At 44.4% G+C, this 17,587-nt stretch overlaps 1 protein-coding gene across 1 annotated transcript; it reads left to right on the top strand.

Moving 5' to 3' along the window:
- Positions 1-3,451: 3,451 nt before the first annotated feature.
- LOC144819145 (cis-aconitate decarboxylase-like) lies at positions 3,452-11,971 on the top strand. The gene is made up of 6 exons (XM_078677125.1): positions 3,452-3,466; positions 8,479-8,533; positions 9,005-9,192; positions 9,835-9,927; positions 10,224-10,429; positions 11,053-11,971. The coding sequence occupies exons 1-6, from the start codon at positions 3,452-3,454 to the stop codon at positions 11,969-11,971; spliced, it is 1,476 nt and encodes a 491-aa protein (XP_078533251.1).
- Positions 11,972-17,587: the final 5,616 nt, after the last annotated feature.

Genomic DNA, 17,587 nt, shown 5'->3' with positions numbered 1-17,587 from the left:
ATGGATTTGGGCCCAGATCTTTTGACTGGGGTGAATGTGTGACATTGATCCACATTCTGTCCATCATTGTTGTGTTTGCAGTTACCGCTCTAAGTGTACTGGGGATGCTCAGACGTGAGTCCCAGGCACTCCACACCACTGGAATCAAGCTAGCCGGTCTGATGAGAGGTGTTACCTCGAAACCGGTCCGGTCCTCGGATGCTTGTTTCCGTTCTGGGAAGGACATGGCTTTTGTAGTTCGGACTGGACTGTTCCCATGGGGCACAGGGTCAGCGCTGATTTGCATATCGCCATTGTCTAACCCAGGGTGGTGTGGAGTGGAAAAACGATGGATTTGGGCCCAGATCTTTCGACTGGGGTGAATGTGTGACATTGATCCACATTCTGTCCATCATTGTTGTGTTTGCAGTTACCGCTCTAAGTGTACTGGGGATGCTCAGACGTGAGTCCCAGGCACTCCACACCACTGGAATCAAGCTAGCCGGGCTGATGAGAGGTGTTACCTCGAAACCGGGCCGGTCCTCGGATGCTTGTTTCCGTTCTGGGAAGGACATGGCTTTTATAGTTCGGACTGGACTGTTCCCATGGGGCACAGGGTCAGCGCTGATTTGCATATCGCCATTGTCTAACCCAGGGTGGTGTGGAGTGGAAAAACGATGGATTTGGGCCCAGATCTTTTGACTGGGGTGAATGTGTGACATTGATCCACATTCTGTCCATCATTGTTGTGTTTGCAGTTACCGCTCTAAGTGTACTGGGGATGCTCAGACGTGAGTCCCAGGCACTCCACACCACTGGAATCAAGCTAGCCGGGCTGATGAGAGGTGTTACCTCGAAACCGGGCCGGTCCTCGGATGCTTGTTTCCGTTCTGGGAAGGACATGGCTTTTGTAGTTCGGACTGGACTGTTCCCATGGGGCACAGGGTCAGCGCTGATTTGCATATCGCCATTGTCTAACCCAGGGTGGTGTGGAGTGGGAAAACGATGGATTTGGGCCCAGATCTTTTGACTGGGGTGAATGTGTGACATTGATCCACATTCTGTCCATCATTGTTGTGTTTGCAGTTACCGCTCTAAGTGTACTGGGGATGCTCAGACGTGAGTCCCAGGCACTCCACACCACTGGAATCAAGCTAGCCGGGCTGATGAGAGGTGTTACCTCGAAACCGGGCCGGTCCTCGGATGCTTGTTTCCGTTCTGGGAAGGACATGGCTTTTGTAGTTCGGACTGGACTGTTCCCATGGGGCACAGGGTCAGCGCTGATTTGCATATCGCCATTGTCTAACCCAGGGTGGTGTGGAGTGGAAAAACGATGGATTTGGGCCCAGATCTTTTGACTGGGGTGAATGTGTGACATTGATCCACATTCTGTCCATCATTGTTGTGTTTGTAGTAATTTCTAATGACCCATACTCGTGTACCCATCCACACTGGACTTCTAGGATCCCTATCAATATAGATCTTAACCACCTTGTGCGTAAGTTACTTTGCGTTTTTGCGGGTACAATCTTTGGACTATTGTCTAGTATCACGACATCTCTTCTTAAACTGCAAGTGTTAATGACAGTTTGGAGACTCGACATGCAACATTCAAACATTATCCGGATAGAAAATAAAAGAACAGAAAGAAACCAAAGAAACATACTACACATACCCCTACCCCTACGCTCAGTCCCCCCACCCACCCCTCCCCCAAAGTACCTTGTAGACATGGCGATTGGAGAAAAATCGTAGCACTCTCCCTTGGTAACGTCAGAATCATAGTAAGCATTGGAACTGCATCGCCAGGAGGTCAATATGTCAACAATAATAATAACAAGATATGTACTCTAACTTCCAAACTCTGTCTTCATAACCTCTGATATCTAAATTTAGAGGCAGAAACCTATTTATGCAATGAGCGCACATCAATCACAAAGTAAATACCTTTTTGGACCATCAGACTTAAATTCTGCAGCATAACTAGATCGATTTATAACTTCCAGACAAAAAGTAAGTGTATGGAATGTTGTATTAGCTGATGTCGCCACCCGGCACACAGCATTTCAGAACATTACGGAGTTTCTTACATTTTCAATATTCTAAACTCGGACTATATTATAACATATGGAGGCCATCGCAGAATTATTCACACCTGTTTGAGATGGTAGATACCAAGAATAAACATTATCTAACTTAAAACACTTCAATAGGATGTGGCAGTATACTGAGCCCAGACTGTCCAACACACGACTTATGCAGGCATCAGCATGGCTCTGGCTTATGGCCTGTGGTGCGTAACTACATCATCGGGAGGCCCAATTGCATGGAGAGATTAAGGCACCAACAGTGACATAGAAAAGAAAGCAACCTTTTGCAAACTGACATTAAACAATTGCATCCAGCATAGGTTACTTATTCACCACTGTGCGCTTCGGCAGCGGCGCTGTTTGATCCATTGGTGTCCATGTCTTGCTCTTCCTTACCGTCCAACAGTCTTTTGAGCCTTGTGGGGTCCGTAAATATATGTGAGGAACCTTGTATGATCACTCTATATTTTGCTGGTCCTATAAAACCAAATTGGTACCCCATTGATTTGAGTTGTGGACGAAGCGCTAGGAACGCCTTCCTTACATCCACCGTTTCCTTGCTATAGTCCTGTGAGATATATATTTTTGAATTCTTCCATAGTATATGGTTATGCTTCCGGACAAAGGCTAGAATTTGCTCCACGCGCTGGTAGCGCAATGGTTTGCATTCTATGGCTCTGGGCCCTTTCTGATTTTTGGTAATCCTGCCTGGAACTCTATGAGCTCTATCGAACTCCAAGGGTTGATGGAAGGTCATGCTGGTGGCTTGTGTGAACCATGATTCCAAGAACTGTATACAGGAGCCCTGTGAATCTTCGGATCCTTCTGGAATCTCAAAAATGCGGAGGTTTCCCCTCCGATTTCTGTCCTCTAATTCGGACAACCTCCTAGTTATTTGGTCCGACATTATGGTCAGGCGCCGGAGCGCTCCACAGGTTTTGTTGTCCGAGTCTTCCAGTCGACTGATCCTTGTTTCAGCCTCCGATAGCCTTGCATTGGTGTCACGTATGTCCTGCCTGATTGCCATCACCTCTTCTTTGGTAGATTTGGCCAGGTCTCTTACCTCGTCCAGTCTACTTAGGATCATGTCTATGGCTTCACTGTTGTCCTTCTTTCCCTTAACGGGCGACCCTGGATTGAAGTTATCAGACTTGAGCCTTTTCAAGTTCTTTTCGTCTTTGCACTCCATGATTGCCGTTTCCTAGCTCTTGTTGTCAAATAGTGTATCAGATGGGCAACCGTGGCAGTGGGTTGTAGCGTAAAGTGAGTAGGCATGTGGGTTCTTACATTGGTGGCACGGGGATGCGTGTTCTTATGGTTGTGAGAAAGATGGAAGCAAGATAGGAAACTATTGCTGTGTTACTACTGTGGCTGTAGTGCAGATGGTGATCAATTGGGTAAGTCGTAGTGTCAGCTAAGCCAGATTCATGATCATTATGGTCATCGCGATGATCGCCGCGCCGTTGGACACACTGTGCTTTAGGTGTACGCTCATACAATGGATAGTCCTATGAACACCTGTGTTGGTCTGCTCTGGTGCCGTTTTTCGTGTCGTTTTTCCGTTTGTTGTGTTGTGTATTTACTTAGAGGTAACCCCAAGTGCCTTACTCCATATCTCTGTTACCCTACTGATCGTTGTGGATAGCGCCCGCCATTTTGTTTGTATTCCATCGGCTATATAGGTAAGGTCCACTAGCGGCACACAGCCTCAGTTCCAGTCATAGAGAGGGTACGGCAGTAGCAATGGCAAGCCTTGGTGTGGCGCGAAATACTAAAGCACGGGCGTGTTAGATGCTGTGATATGTGCCCCAGAGCCTCCTCAGCCACCGCTGTTCCTAAAACGCCACTCACATTAGATCCAGCATGTCTTCCATGAGCGTTCCCTCAGAGGTCATGTAGTCAGGACATCACGTGGTGGATCCGATTCTCAGTCGGGATCTGCCAGGGCTGTCCACACGATTCTAACCACTCACGCCCGCCATTTTAGGAATGTTCCCGTGACTTCCGTGCATTGTATGAGGTCCAGGCTAATGGTGGCAAAAATCAGGGTGTGGGTCCCCTCTGGGCCTCAATATATCTTCAATGGGTATTCCCTCGGAGTTTTTCCGGGGTTCACGATGTCAGGGCGCCATGTGCTAGGTCAGATTCCTGATCGGGATTTCTCACTCGGTCCTAGACATTCGCGCCCGACATTTTGGAAAATGCTCCCTCACCACCCGTTTGTTATGTGTGTTCCGGGCTAATGTTGGCAGGTAGCCAGGGTGCGGGGTACTCACTCACGGGCCACGGGAGCCCAGATGCTTCATGTGGATCGGCGGACCCTTTCACAAGGAGTCGGCATCGCTGTGGAGAACGGTCAGTTGAAGGGAACGGCTGAGACCGCCGTGTGCTCGTCTCTCAGTGGCGAGCACGGCCGCGCTCCGGTTCTTCAGCGATTGCGGTGCCTCCCAAACACATATGCGCTCACAAATTTTCCATTATGTGCCGCTCACATTCCGATTCACAGAATTGTCTTTTTCGGCAATTGCGGTCCGGCAGAAACGGTTCCAATTCCGTATTTGGACCCGTACCTCGGGAGAGAAGTACACTAAGTCACCATTTCTCTCGGCTTCCAAGCCACGCCCCTCATGTGGTGGAGAGTTCTAACGCGAGACCCATAACTCGCCGTAGACACAAGGACCAGATCACGGTGATCTTCAAGTCACTCCATTGGCTCCTGGTCAAAGAGAGATCCCAATTTGATAGCCTTAGTCCTGTCCATAAATCTGTCCATGGACAGGCTCCTAGCTATATAACCAAAGTCTCCTGAGTAGACATCTGAGATCTGCTAACCAGAAGAGTCCGACCACCTGCTCTACAAGTTCCAAGAATGTGGCAGAAGATCCCGACACGTGCAGGCCTGACGCTCTCAAGGCCTCCTTCTCCCAAGAAACACAAGGCATTGACTTCTAATTAGAACTGTTGTCTACCACCCGGCCCAAGCATCTTTCCTATCTTTCTGTTTACCTTTTATCTCATAGCGCCCTGACGCAGCATTAATGGGCTATGTTTAGCTCCTCAAAAACCTAAATAGTTATGTTGTCAGTGCTCAGTAATGTGACGTGTTCATGCGTTTGCTGACCAGTTGTACCGCTTCTTAGAGTGGGGGGGGGGGGGTGTTGAGGTACAGCAGCCCCTGCTCTAAAGTCTCTGCCGTCAATGAACATCCCAGACTGTCTCTTTAGACCGAGGAGCTGTCACTTGTGGTTCCAGCTGCTTCACAAACCTGTGGAACCACCTCTGTGGAAGAAACAGGGAGGAGCTAGTATGATGAAATGTACCCTACACAAGGACACCCCTGAGAGGTGTATATTGTCTGTAACTTCCGAGATTTCTTTACTTCGGAAACAGAGACAGTGAGTGGAGCTCCCTGCAGGGCTCAGAGTGGGGTTCTACTTGGAGACTACACCCTCCTCCAGCGCCCCTAAAAGAGATGGAACTTCCTGTTCGGATTCTTAAGGTTATTATACCTTATAGGGAATTACAGTTGAAACTTCATCTCCCAAACTGCTAACCTTACGTTTCTGAGATATGACATCATAGGTTTCTAATGAGAAATTATTTCCTTTTACTGTTAAAAGTCTATTAAGAATACATCCAACCATAGAAAGCACAGAGGAACAATCAGTTTTTAGTTATTCCTTATAAAAATGATATATGATGCCCTTACATTATGAGAGCGAGGTTTGAGAGAATTATTTAAAGTCGGTTTGAATGTGTGAATGTAACTGTTCTTTTGTAAACTAAAATCGCCGGTATATTCTAATAGAGAGATGCTTAGAATTGTAGGCACAGAGGCATATAGAGATAGAGATAAAGAATTGCCTACAAACACTTGCACTCACGTAGAGAAATGGCAAACATAAATAACGTATTTAACGGGTGTTCGCATTAACTATTTACTATGTTGGATCCAAATGTGTGAAAGTAAATATTTTATTGTAAATACAAATGAGTGTTTCAAATACATACATGCGCAGATGTATAGGCATGCAGAGGAAGATACAGATGCGCCTCGAGACCCTCACCAGTGATTTACTGCGCTTTACAAATCCCTTCAATTGATCTACGCGCGCTCACAAACACTCTTAATATCACGATTACTAGTATAATCCCAGTTCATCCTCCATTTTAGGAAGCTAGGTGGCGGCGACACGTACACTGTGGATCAGCCAGGGGTGTCTTCCTTGGATTTCCCACGGGCCCCTCTCTCTTTGGTCTTTTCTATGGTACTTTGGGAATTTCCCAGATGTCTCCCTGGCCTTTCCCAGAGGATGACCCCTGGCGCTGGTCACACCTCGCTCGCACCTTTTAGTGACGTCACTCTCCACAGGGCTCGATCTCACGCGCATCTTCAGGGTATATAACCTCTGTCAGGAGAGAGACACATCAGCCAACACCAGAAGCTCACCTGCCCTCAGCCCCGGAGAGAGCGAGGCAGAGCGAACCACTGTCCCAGGACAGAGACAAAAGAGACAGAGATAGACTGCGGGGCACAGGAAGTCCATCTAGAAAGACAGAGACTGCTCGCAGAGACAGGGATAACTTCTCTCAGGACAGAGGCAGACACCAGTACAGAGCATGCTTCAATGCGCCTTCCAGGTGAGCCCCCGCTACAGGCATCAGGTTTTGGCCCCTCGAATAGCTGGATTTGTATATTGTTCGTCTGTTTGGGGGGCATAATTTGTTTCCATAGTCCACTTAGATTGGCTGAAAGCCTTTCTCTCTATCTCACTATTCGTTTATTAGTTTTTATAGAGGGATATCTTCTAAAATACAACAGACAGCGCATTTACTTATTAGAAAATGTATGTGGCTATATTACTGCTTTCATGTTTATTTGCTTTTTTCACCTTGGCATTCTGATGCTTTTTATGTACTTTTTATATTCTCATACTTCTTAAGTATTTGTTTTGTTTTTCAATATATGTTTGTGAATAAAAGGAGAGCCCCTTTTATTCTTATCTTGCCATTTGTTTTAATATCGCAGTTCTGAAACAATTCGATGTTATCATTGCAAATAACTCTGATGACTTCTAAATAGTAATAATGAACTGTGATAAAAAGGGGGCGTAAAATTGGTTCTCTCAGTCCTTGTTATTTAAAATGTATTTAAAATATGTGTACATCTTTTATGGTTTGTTTTTAACCGAAAGAAAGAAAGAAAGAAACAATTCGCCATGTGTTTCTGTGATGTTCATTATATGGGCGTCTCTGTCTTCCATGAACATTGCAGAAGCGTCCTGGGTAGTTAAGGTCTGTTATAAGATGTTCACCAATAGAGGTTGTTATCATACAGCATAATCCTCAGAAATACGACAGTAATATTTAAAGCGTCTTCGGGTTTTGCTGCAGTCCTGTTGTTTGTAGCGCTGCTGCTGTTAACAAGCACAGCCAGTGAAGAATAAACTGCTCGCTAAAATACAGAATTAGCAGCAAGAGATTGCACTGAAAGGAGTTTGGGACTTTATTGTAGGTATTAGTTTCCCAAAGTAGGTGTAATAATGCACAAAGCTTGATTCATAGTGCCTCGGTGGTACACTGTGGCCCAAGAGACATTTTCTTTCTCTCATCTACGGCAGGAGCAAAATAAAGTTTCACACTGTGCCAGCTGATATCATGCTTCACACTGCTTCTCTGCCAACATCCAATCAGAATGCTTGCACCAGAACAAACACCACCTGATGTATGTGGTAAGGCACTGGCATCATACGACAGTCTGCTGGTATCACAGGCCAAAACACCGGCATCATTGGACATAGTGCTGCGATCAGGTGTATGCCGACTTAAGGTGCTGGCATAATACGCCAGAATGGTTCCTATAATGCCCGGGTACTTTCATCATATGTCAGTGCCCTGACTTCATATGCCAAGGTGCTGGCATCATTTATCAGAGTCCTACCATCATACGTGTTACTAGGTACTGGCATCATATGTTAGGGTGGAGCCTATCATACCTGGGTGCTGCTCTGTTGTTGGGCTCCGCCTGTGATGGAGTGGCTGTGGTACTAGTCCTGCAGCTCATGTGCGAGTCTATGGCTGTTTATACTCCATGCTCTACCTGCTGATATGCCAGGCAGTGTGCCATGCTGGGGCAGCTCATGTTCCAACCTTGAATTGCTCATATGCTAGGCTGTGAATGCTCATCTTCCAGGCAGGAGTCACTTGTTTGCCAGTCTTGGACAGTTTGACAGATTGCACTTGCTAGCTGTGAACACCCTCAGATCTCTCCTCTGTTATTCCCCCTTCTCTGTCCTCATCCCCTTCTCGACTCTGTTGCCTTGTGTTCCTCTCTTTGCCCTGTCCACTCCCTTCCATGTTCTTATACAATGAAACAGCTCAACTAATATTGCTTTCTCCCTTCTTCCAGAAACCACACGCCATCCTCAGGCTGTCCAAGCAGGTGCACACAGCGGCGGTGGAAGGTAAGTGTCTGTGTGCACTCACTGCTCTTGGTTTGAGGTCACCCTGTATTTTTTGTACGCAGATAATGGTTCTGGTGTCCCTCCCCCTGGTCTGAGACCTCTCTCTTTTTCTTGGTCCCAGTTAGTGGTTCTGGAGTCACTCTCCCTGCTCTGATGCCGCTCAGTATACCCTGGGCACAGTTACTTGTTCTGATGCCACTCTCCTTGTGCCGGGACTGCTTTGTATCCCATGGGCCCAGTTACAGGTTCTGGTATCACTGACTTTGACTTGGGTCCCTAATGTCATGATCGCCGTAACCAGTTATAGAGCCGCTAGCATTGGTTTGCATCTGCTATCAGTCTAGAACTCCAAGAGTCCTGGGTAGGGATTGTCCCATATAACATCTGGTTCTGGTCCGGATATGCTGGATTTGTGTCTGATGCCGGACCAGAATGCCTGTAGTTCTGAACCTGTCTCTTCTCTTCATTCAGTGCTGGAGGGGAGCCCCCTGGAGAAGGCGGTCACTAGCAGCTTTGCTTCCTTCATACATGGAGTCCAGACAGATCACCTGCCCCAAACCGTGCGGGACCGAAGCAAGCGTATGATCCTGGACAGCATCGGGGTTGGACTGGTGGGAAGCACGACCCATGTGTTCAACATCGCCCTGGGATACTGCCAGGTAAGAGGAGACATTGAACTCACTAAGCAACACACCATGCAGAACAATTAAAAACTCTTTTTACGCCAAGAGTGTGACTATACTCCTGTGGTTGTGCCATGTAAAATTGCTTACAGACTTTATTGGTTCAGGATCACCATGAGATTTTACCAGGTTATTCAAATCTTGGATCTAACCAAGCAACACACCATGAACCCCTTAGCCCTTAAGTAACCCTCTAGAATAATAGGGTTAAATAACCCTCCAGAATAATAGGTAAGAAGATAGAAAGACCAAGTCACAAAATCCACCATGAATTACTCATCCACCATGAAATACTCATCTACTAATCACAGCCCAAGCTGCCTTCAGATGCAAAGCAGCTAATGTCTTGAGACACTGGCAGGACTGTGAGCATGGACTATGGTACCCAAATAAACATTAGGAACTCTGATCCCCTAAACAACTGTCCTTCAGAAATACTACATCTACTCGCAGAGACCCCTTGCCTGCTCCTGCGTTTCTTCTAATATATACCACCACGTATCAGGTGAATCATCCTGTGTTTAAAGTTGAATAACCCACATTCCCAAAATCTCCGCTGTTTCTTTACTAGGTTTCTAGGTGCACTTTCTATTCCTAACTTAATTCTGTTTCCAACAGGACATGTACTCCTTGTCTGCCATCAGCTCTGTGTACGGAAGGAAAGGATTGAGACTCCCACCTACGCTGGCTGCATATGTCAATGGAGTAGCAGTAAGGATTTTAAGAGCTGGCTATCACTTTATCCCTCAATCATACACTAAGAACAATGAGTTTATGAGAATTTTACTTAAATGATGTCTCCTCCAATGTTCAATTCTGTCTGTTTCCACTTCTGTAAAGAGTCTGTATTGGTCAATGGCACAGTCACTCAACCAAATCTTAGAATGTGGATCCTACACCTCTGTGAATTGTTTCCATAGGCCAATGACACAAGCTCTCTGCTTAACATCACTTCCTGACCCACCCTTCTTTAAGGACCTTCTAATCCTCTACTCCTCTTATAACAGGCTCACTCCATGGACTTCGATGACACTTGGCACCCTGCAACTCACCCTTCAGGTGCTGTACTACCGGCTCTAATGGCTGCCTCTCAGATGTTGCCGGTGGGCTTCCGACCCAGTGGCTCAGACCTCCTGTTAGCATTCAACGTGGGCATTGAGGTGCAGGGAAGGCTCATGCGTTTCTCCAATGAAGCCAGCAATATCCCTAAAAGGTTTGTATGATACCCACAAAGGGCAGAAAAATCCCATGACCAACACTCGATGCCCACAGGGGGCGCAGTGTCTCCCGGGCATGGTTATGATGTATGATGTATGAAAAGGGTAGGATTCATTCCATGTGTAATGTAGGAGATCCCTAAAGAGGGGGTGTGTTATGATGTGTTCCCGATGGGCACATAGGGCAGAAATATCCCTAAGAGGAACCTATAATGCAAACAAAATCATGTATGTGGATAGCACACAATACAAAGTAAATATGGTAAAGTAAATTTTTCTGTCTATGGAGAGTAATTTGAAAGACATTTAAAAATCTAAGTATTGAACATGACGTGTTGTTGTAAATGTCTTTTATGATTTAAAAAAAAATCGAAATAAAGACTTATGAATTGGAAAAATGTTCTGCTCACTGTAACTAGATTATTTATTTGTGTCAAATGCTTGATTAGATCCTATTATATTTTCTCTGTTTCATTGTACTGCATAATAGCATTAATGGCTGATATGCTTTTAGTATATTTCCTTAGTTAGCACTTATTGTTAGCATTACCCCTCTTTTAAATCTATTTTGGTAATATCCTTATTCCATGTCTGACACCCATCTTTTTATTTCCTTCAGGTTCCACCCTCCTTCTGTTGTTGGCACCATGGGCAGTGCTGCTGCTACAGCAAAACTCCTTTCATTGAATGCAGAACAATGTGCCCATGCATTGGCAATTGCCGCCTCTCTGGCAGGAGCACCCATGGCCAATGCTGCAACTCTTGCCAAGCCTCTCCATATTGGCAATGCAACCCGCTTTGGGATGGAAGCAGCACTTCTAGCTGCCCGTGGGATGGAAGCCAACCCACTTATCTTGGACGATGTGCCTGGCTGCTCAGGGTTCAGTGCTTTCTATGGTGACTACCAGCCCTCGTCCCTGGCCATGCCAGATCAAGATTACAGCTTTCTTTTGGAGAAGCAAGACATTGCCTTCAAGAGGTTCCCAGCTCACTTGGGCATGCACTGGGTGGCAGATGCTGCCATCTCAGTCAGAAACCGAGTCACCAATATAACGGGCTCCTTTAACCCTGCTTCCATCCGTGCTGTTCTTCTGAGGGTCCCAGTCTCCAAGTATATCAACAGGCCCTTCCCAGAGTCTGAGCAAGAGGCGCGACACTCCTTCCAGTTCAACGCCTGCACAGCCCTCCTGGATGGCGAGGTGGGCATCTCTTCCTTCAGTGAGGACAGCCTTAGTAGACCAGATCTCATCAACCTGTTGAGGAAGGTGGTGGTGGAGCACCCTGAAGATAATGTGGCCAACTTTGACAAGATGTACGGGGAAGTAGTGCTGCTGCTGGAGAGTGGAGAGATCGTGACCGGCAGATGTGACACCTTCTACGGACACTGGAGGAAGCCCCTCAGCCAAGAATCCCTCCATGAGAAGTTCCTCTCTAATGCTACTCATGTGCTCCACAAGGACCAGGCACAAGCAATTATTGAGGTGGTGAAGGAGATAGAAAGCCTTACAGACTGTTCACAACTGGCATCCTCCCTGTAGTAAACATGTTCAATTAAAATGTATCCCTCTCACAAAGTGGGAGTAAAACTTTAAATGAACTACCAGGTGCAATGAACTTTATTGTAACTTGTTTTACAAATATTGAAAATTGACTCAAGGAGAGGGACTTTAGCAATACACTGTATAAAACGACGAGAGTCAATCATGTCCTCTCCTATCATGAAAGGAGCTGTTATGTCTCACAGTGCAGTGAGGTCCCCTTTTAACCCAATACAAATATAGAAGCATCTGGCTGGTAAGAAACAGTATGCTTACGTTTCCTATAACCTCATTAGTACTTTGCAAGAGCTGTAAAATGCAAGTTGTATTTATTGTTATTTAATTTTTGTTTATTTATTATTCAGTGAAATACCATGTCTTTTTTTCCAGTGGCCAAATATAGGAAGAGCGGGCTCTGCAGTTTTACTCTAGTACTGAATTGTCCCTCTGCTGCGCTCTTTCATGTGTACTTCTATTTAAAAAAAAACACAGGACAAAATAGGTCACTCCAAGAACTTTCTATTTCAATCTCTCACGTTTTCTCAGTGTATTTTGTGCTTTCTGTGGTTATTTATTTAATTTTGAATAAAGTCTCTAAATTCATTGTACAGTGACTGTAATTTTTGATGTGTGCAGAAGCTGACATTTTAGATGCTAACTTACTGGGTGGTAAGTGAGTGACAGTGACAGTGAGACTGGATTCTCTCACATACAGACCTTACATATCAAACTCTATTTTTCAGCTGATGCTCAACATGCTGGCCCTCCTACCAGAGTTTTACAATCTTCCCTGTTTTAGGAACTTCCCTTCCATGCGCAAGTACTCATATAACAGCCGGAATATACATATTTGGACAAGTACCAAAGAGTGATCCGATCATTGGCACAAATTTTAAATGTTAACATTTTTCATCTGTTGCCATCCAGTTTGCACCACTGTGGAAGTTCTCAATCCCCAGTGTTCAAACTCTGGTGGCATGTGTGCTGGAAGGTGGGGCATATTGTTAATAAACATGTGGGAAATACACAGGAAATCATACATTTTGCCAACCAACTCTGTGACCCACTCCACTCAGTCAAACATACTGACCAATGTTTAGAAACACAATTTTGTAAACCTACTTTTGACAAAGAGAGGTGGGAGGTGGAGTTTTTTGCTCATCTCCCACATGTATTTCTGATGAGATTGCCCTTTTTGCTGCATGTAATTTCTCATCGCTATTGAGCTCTGTTGGGAAAATACAGGCAGAATTTGGATCCTGAACTGCAGGTGACTCTAGTCAGACAATTATACGTTCTCCTGTATGTGGATGATTTGTTAATTTATTTCTTGTAAGCCAGCATCTCTAATACTACTTTAACTTAAGAAGCATAACATGCTGGGCATTTTATTTACAGGATGTGAAATTTGGAGATGAGTACTATTTGGTGTTTCAGCTTGTGGTGAAACTACAGATTATTATTGGAGATCTTCTCAAGCTTTGAATTAAATACTTTAATTTAAAAATATCTGGATATTTGGCATAGATTGATGGTGGATCTATACCCTTACTGCCTCCTATTACAAAGTTTTGCTGTATGTATAAGGGAATAACAAAACCCTTTTAATTAGCACTAGAGGGCCAGATGTACAACTGTTTTAGCGGTCGCAAACAGGTAATACGGGCTTTGTAATTTACTAACCCTGTTTTGCGAGTCGATAAACTATTTCCGAATCGCAAAATATGGTTTGGAATTTGCTATTTAGGATGGGGCGTGTGGAGGGTGTCACTTCCTAATAGCTAGTCACCGGGGGATGTACAATTGTTTTGTGACTGGAATGCGGACGCAAAACAATTGCAGTTTACCACCTACTTCAAGTAGGTGGTTTGCCAGTCTCAAACAGGAAGGGGTCCTCAGGGGACCCCTTCCCCTTTGTGAATGGTAGCGAAACATTTTTTGCGAGCAGGCGCTGGTCGCATGGACCACTGCCTACCCGTAAAAAATAAAACAGGAATGTTTCATTTTTCTTTTTTAAATGCATCCCCTTTTCTTTTAAGGAAAACAGGCTTCATTTATTTCATTTATTTAAAAAGAGTTGCTTTATTTAAAAGCAAAGGCAGACATGGTGGTCCCCCACAGGCCACGATTCCTGTGTTATTGGCCATGCCCAATTGGTCACAAATTGTGACCTGCCTCATGAACATTGATGAGGCAGGTCAATTGAGACCCCATTGGAAATCACTAATGTGTCTGAAACAAATTAGTACATTTCATTTTGCGAGTGCCTAATTGTGAGTTGCAAAAAATCGCAAGTCGAGACTCGCAAAATCAAATGTTCGTACATCTGGCCCGTAGTCTTATATTTTTAAAAGCACCATTTAGGGATTTTCTAATGTAAAGCGTATTTCTCAAAGCCTGTGGACATCTTGAATAACTGTATAGAGTAATGGCCTGATTCAAAGAAACAAGTAGTAAATCTGAACCCATAGTAGTATTCCTGAAATTAGGGTGCACGCATACTATTTTTGGTAAATCACAAATATTCCCAGTAGTACATCTGCAGCGACAGGCCAAGCACATTTTCCGGGTGTATTACTGGGTATGTCATGTTTCATGTTCCACGGCTCACCTGTTCCCAAGGTGGAATTTTACATAACGTAGAATTCTGCCATGTGGAAATGTAACCCAAAGTACAATGATAAACTCTTTCTTTTTATTTGTTTCCTCCTTTTTCCCTGTCCAGAGACCCCTTTCCCTACATTCCCACCAAATTTAAAGGTGATTGGTTCCTTCCCTCTACCACAAGGATTGCAGAATTACTCCAGCTTTTTGCTCAAGTAAAACTGTGACCATTTCTATGGTGGGAAGGGTCAGATTTGAGTTTGTGAATTCTAACAATCTCAGTTGTTGGAAGGGGTTTAAAACGTTTCAAGGCAAACAATGCCTTGGCCCACTTACTCCCACCCTTAGCTTGGGGTTTACTAATGCAGGTTTTTCTGCACTCTTGATAGAGAAATCTGCAGTATTAAAAGCTTTTCACCCTGTCAGGATTCCTTCTGAATCTTAATGAATTCTTGACAGGTGTAAATGACTTTCTGCCATAAACAAAAGTTTACAAAATAAACTGTCTAAGTGCTCATCCTTGTGTACTTGGGGGCCTATTAGGATGAAGCGCCCGCCATCCCATCTGTCATTGGGACCGCCCACCATAAGGGCCGGGGGCCCGTAGGGGGTATTAGGATGTGCCCGCCACTGTGGTGGGCGCATCCTGCATTTTTAGCATTGTGGCGGGCGGTGCTTTCAGCACCGCCCGTCACAATGCTAAAACTGCACGAATGCATTCGCATTAACAAAGCGGCAGGCACGGCGCGGTGCCTGCCGCTTTGTTAATGCAAAAGCAGGGGGGTACCACAGGTACCCCCCCTGTGCACCCCCCACCTCTCCTTCACTCCGGGGGGCCGCAGGGGGCCCCAAAGTGAAGACCGCATGCCTTTCCGTGAAAGGCATCTGTTTTGGCCCATCATAATAGGCGACCGGGGCGGAAAAGTGGTGGAAAAGCGGCGGACGGAAAGACCGTCCCCATCCTAATGTGGCGGGGGGTCATTTCAGTGCAGATGGCGGGCGGATTGCCCTCGCCAGGCCAGCGGTGGCTACCGCCAGCCTGGCGGGGGCAAACAGCCCGCCATCCTAATGGGCCCCTTATTTAAGTGTCCTGATGAAGGTTGCAGTCATGAGAAGTCTGGGGCTGAAACAATATTGTTGTCATCTTTTGAACATACTTTGACAATTTAGAACTGTGTAAGCAGCTGTGTGTTAGGATAGATTGTAACAACCACTAAATACATTGGGGAACGAGCTAAGGAAACATTAGCTAGTTTGAATATGGCTGGTGTGCACCTTAGACGTATCAGAGTTAATGAGGATATTGGATCCGAGTTATTTTCACATTTTGAAATGACTGACATTTTATAGTGTAATTTTTCAGAAGTTTATTTTTTGGAAAATGTTGTCTTGAAAAACATGTATATTATTATTAAATATTGTGAGCTTTGGTAGATTTTACTATTTTTCACACTGGTATTGTGTTTTTGACAGTGCTTAATTTACAGTAGTGTTTGCAGGTGGCCCACACCAGCATTCATTTTTGGGGAGTCACACTTACTTTTTCCTCAACAATCTTTAACATATAGCAAGAGAGAGAGAAAAAAACAAGGAGGAAAGAAAGAAGATATGAAAGGCTGAAAAACAGTGACAAAAGAAGGAAAGAGAGATAAAAAAGAACTGCAAAAGTGAGATAAAAAGGCAGGAAGTGTCTGGTGGTAGATTAAAGAGATATGATACGGAATCAAAACAAGACAGCCTTGGTATTTAGCACCCCAAACGTCTATAGTGCAGATCAAGGCCTTCCGAAAAAAACATTGGACTCTAGCACTTATTCTTATACAAATTAAGCATTGCTTTTTGGGCTTTCTTAATAGTTACTATATTCCATTCAGAATAAACCCAGAATTTTTATGTAACTTCATTATTTTTTTACCCTAAACATTTGGGATGAATTTTCTTTTTTAATCATTTATAGGTAAGACTGCCCAAATATGCTACAATCACACATACATACAATCATATAAAACCACAGAAGTAGTAGTAAAAACATTATGCAGCCACGAGGCCATAAAGATGCTTACCACAAAATACATTTAAAACCTATTACAATGTACAGTACGAACATTTAATGGGATCATTGTCGCATATCTTTCCTGATCTAAATAGCAGCATAAATATAACAGGACAGCATTGCAAACAAATTCCGAAGTTAAATACTGTAGAAGTTTGAGGCTCATTTTAGCTGAACAACAAACAAGCGAACGTAAAATTGGGCATAAAAATATTTTCCTGGGGACAGAATAAAAACTACACAAAACATAAAATGTAAACACGATTGCTGGCTAGTGCCGTTACAGGGGCAGCACAATAGGGATGGGAACCAACTTCCCTGAGAGGGAGGAGCTACCAAAAAATAGACAAGGTTTAACCTAAAACGTGTTAAATAAAAACGATGCTCAGGGTTAGGTATCCATTCCAGGTAAGATCCTGATCCAACCGGGAGGGCGAGCTCCATGTGGTAGCTCACCATTGCCATACCTGATTATTTTTTAGAGCGGTTTAAATAACTCTTGTCAAAAAAAAGGTTGAGTCAGGCTTGTGAGTTACTATCAATTTCATTTGGTGAATAAAAAAGCTGTGGCACACCCAAGTCTATGAAATATTTTCTAACATAGGCGAGCCTGGGGATAGTTTGGCCTTGATCTAAAGTAATACAATTAGAAGGGAATGGACAGGAAAAATTAGTGTGGGTTGAGCTCTAGATATGAACCCAAAGTAGAAATAGGGCTAATTTAACTGTATACTCAATGTATGGCAAATTTACCTCAGCATGGGTGATATATTTAGAAGTACACATAGGAACTTCTAATATTCTGGAAATAAATGTATTTTCTACAATTTTTAGATGGGTAGAATTTGTGTACTCCCACCCCATAGGTGCCCAAAGAGAGACCCTTGGCTTTATATAAAGTAATTAAGTCCCTTATTGGTTTGTGTTTGAGCTTTCTGGCAAACAAGAAAAGTGCACCA

The sequence above is a fragment of the Lissotriton helveticus genome, chromosome 2_1, assembly GCF_964261635.1.
Source record: "Lissotriton helveticus chromosome 2_1, aLisHel1.1, whole genome shotgun sequence".
Taxonomy (NCBI): Eukaryota; Metazoa; Chordata; class Amphibia; order Caudata; family Salamandridae; genus Lissotriton; species Lissotriton helveticus.
This window is presented reverse-complemented; position numbering and strand designations above follow the sequence as displayed.

Coding starts and splice junctions, on each gene's coding strand:
- LOC144819145 (XM_078677125.1), top strand. Junction 9,193..9,834: donor TCGCCCTGGGATACTGCCAG/GTAAGAGGAGAC, acceptor TGTTTCCAACAG/GACATGTACTCCTTGTCTGC. Junction 9,928..10,223: donor CATATGTCAATGGAGTAGCA/GTAAGGATTTTA, acceptor CTCTTATAACAG/GCTCACTCCATGGACTTCGA.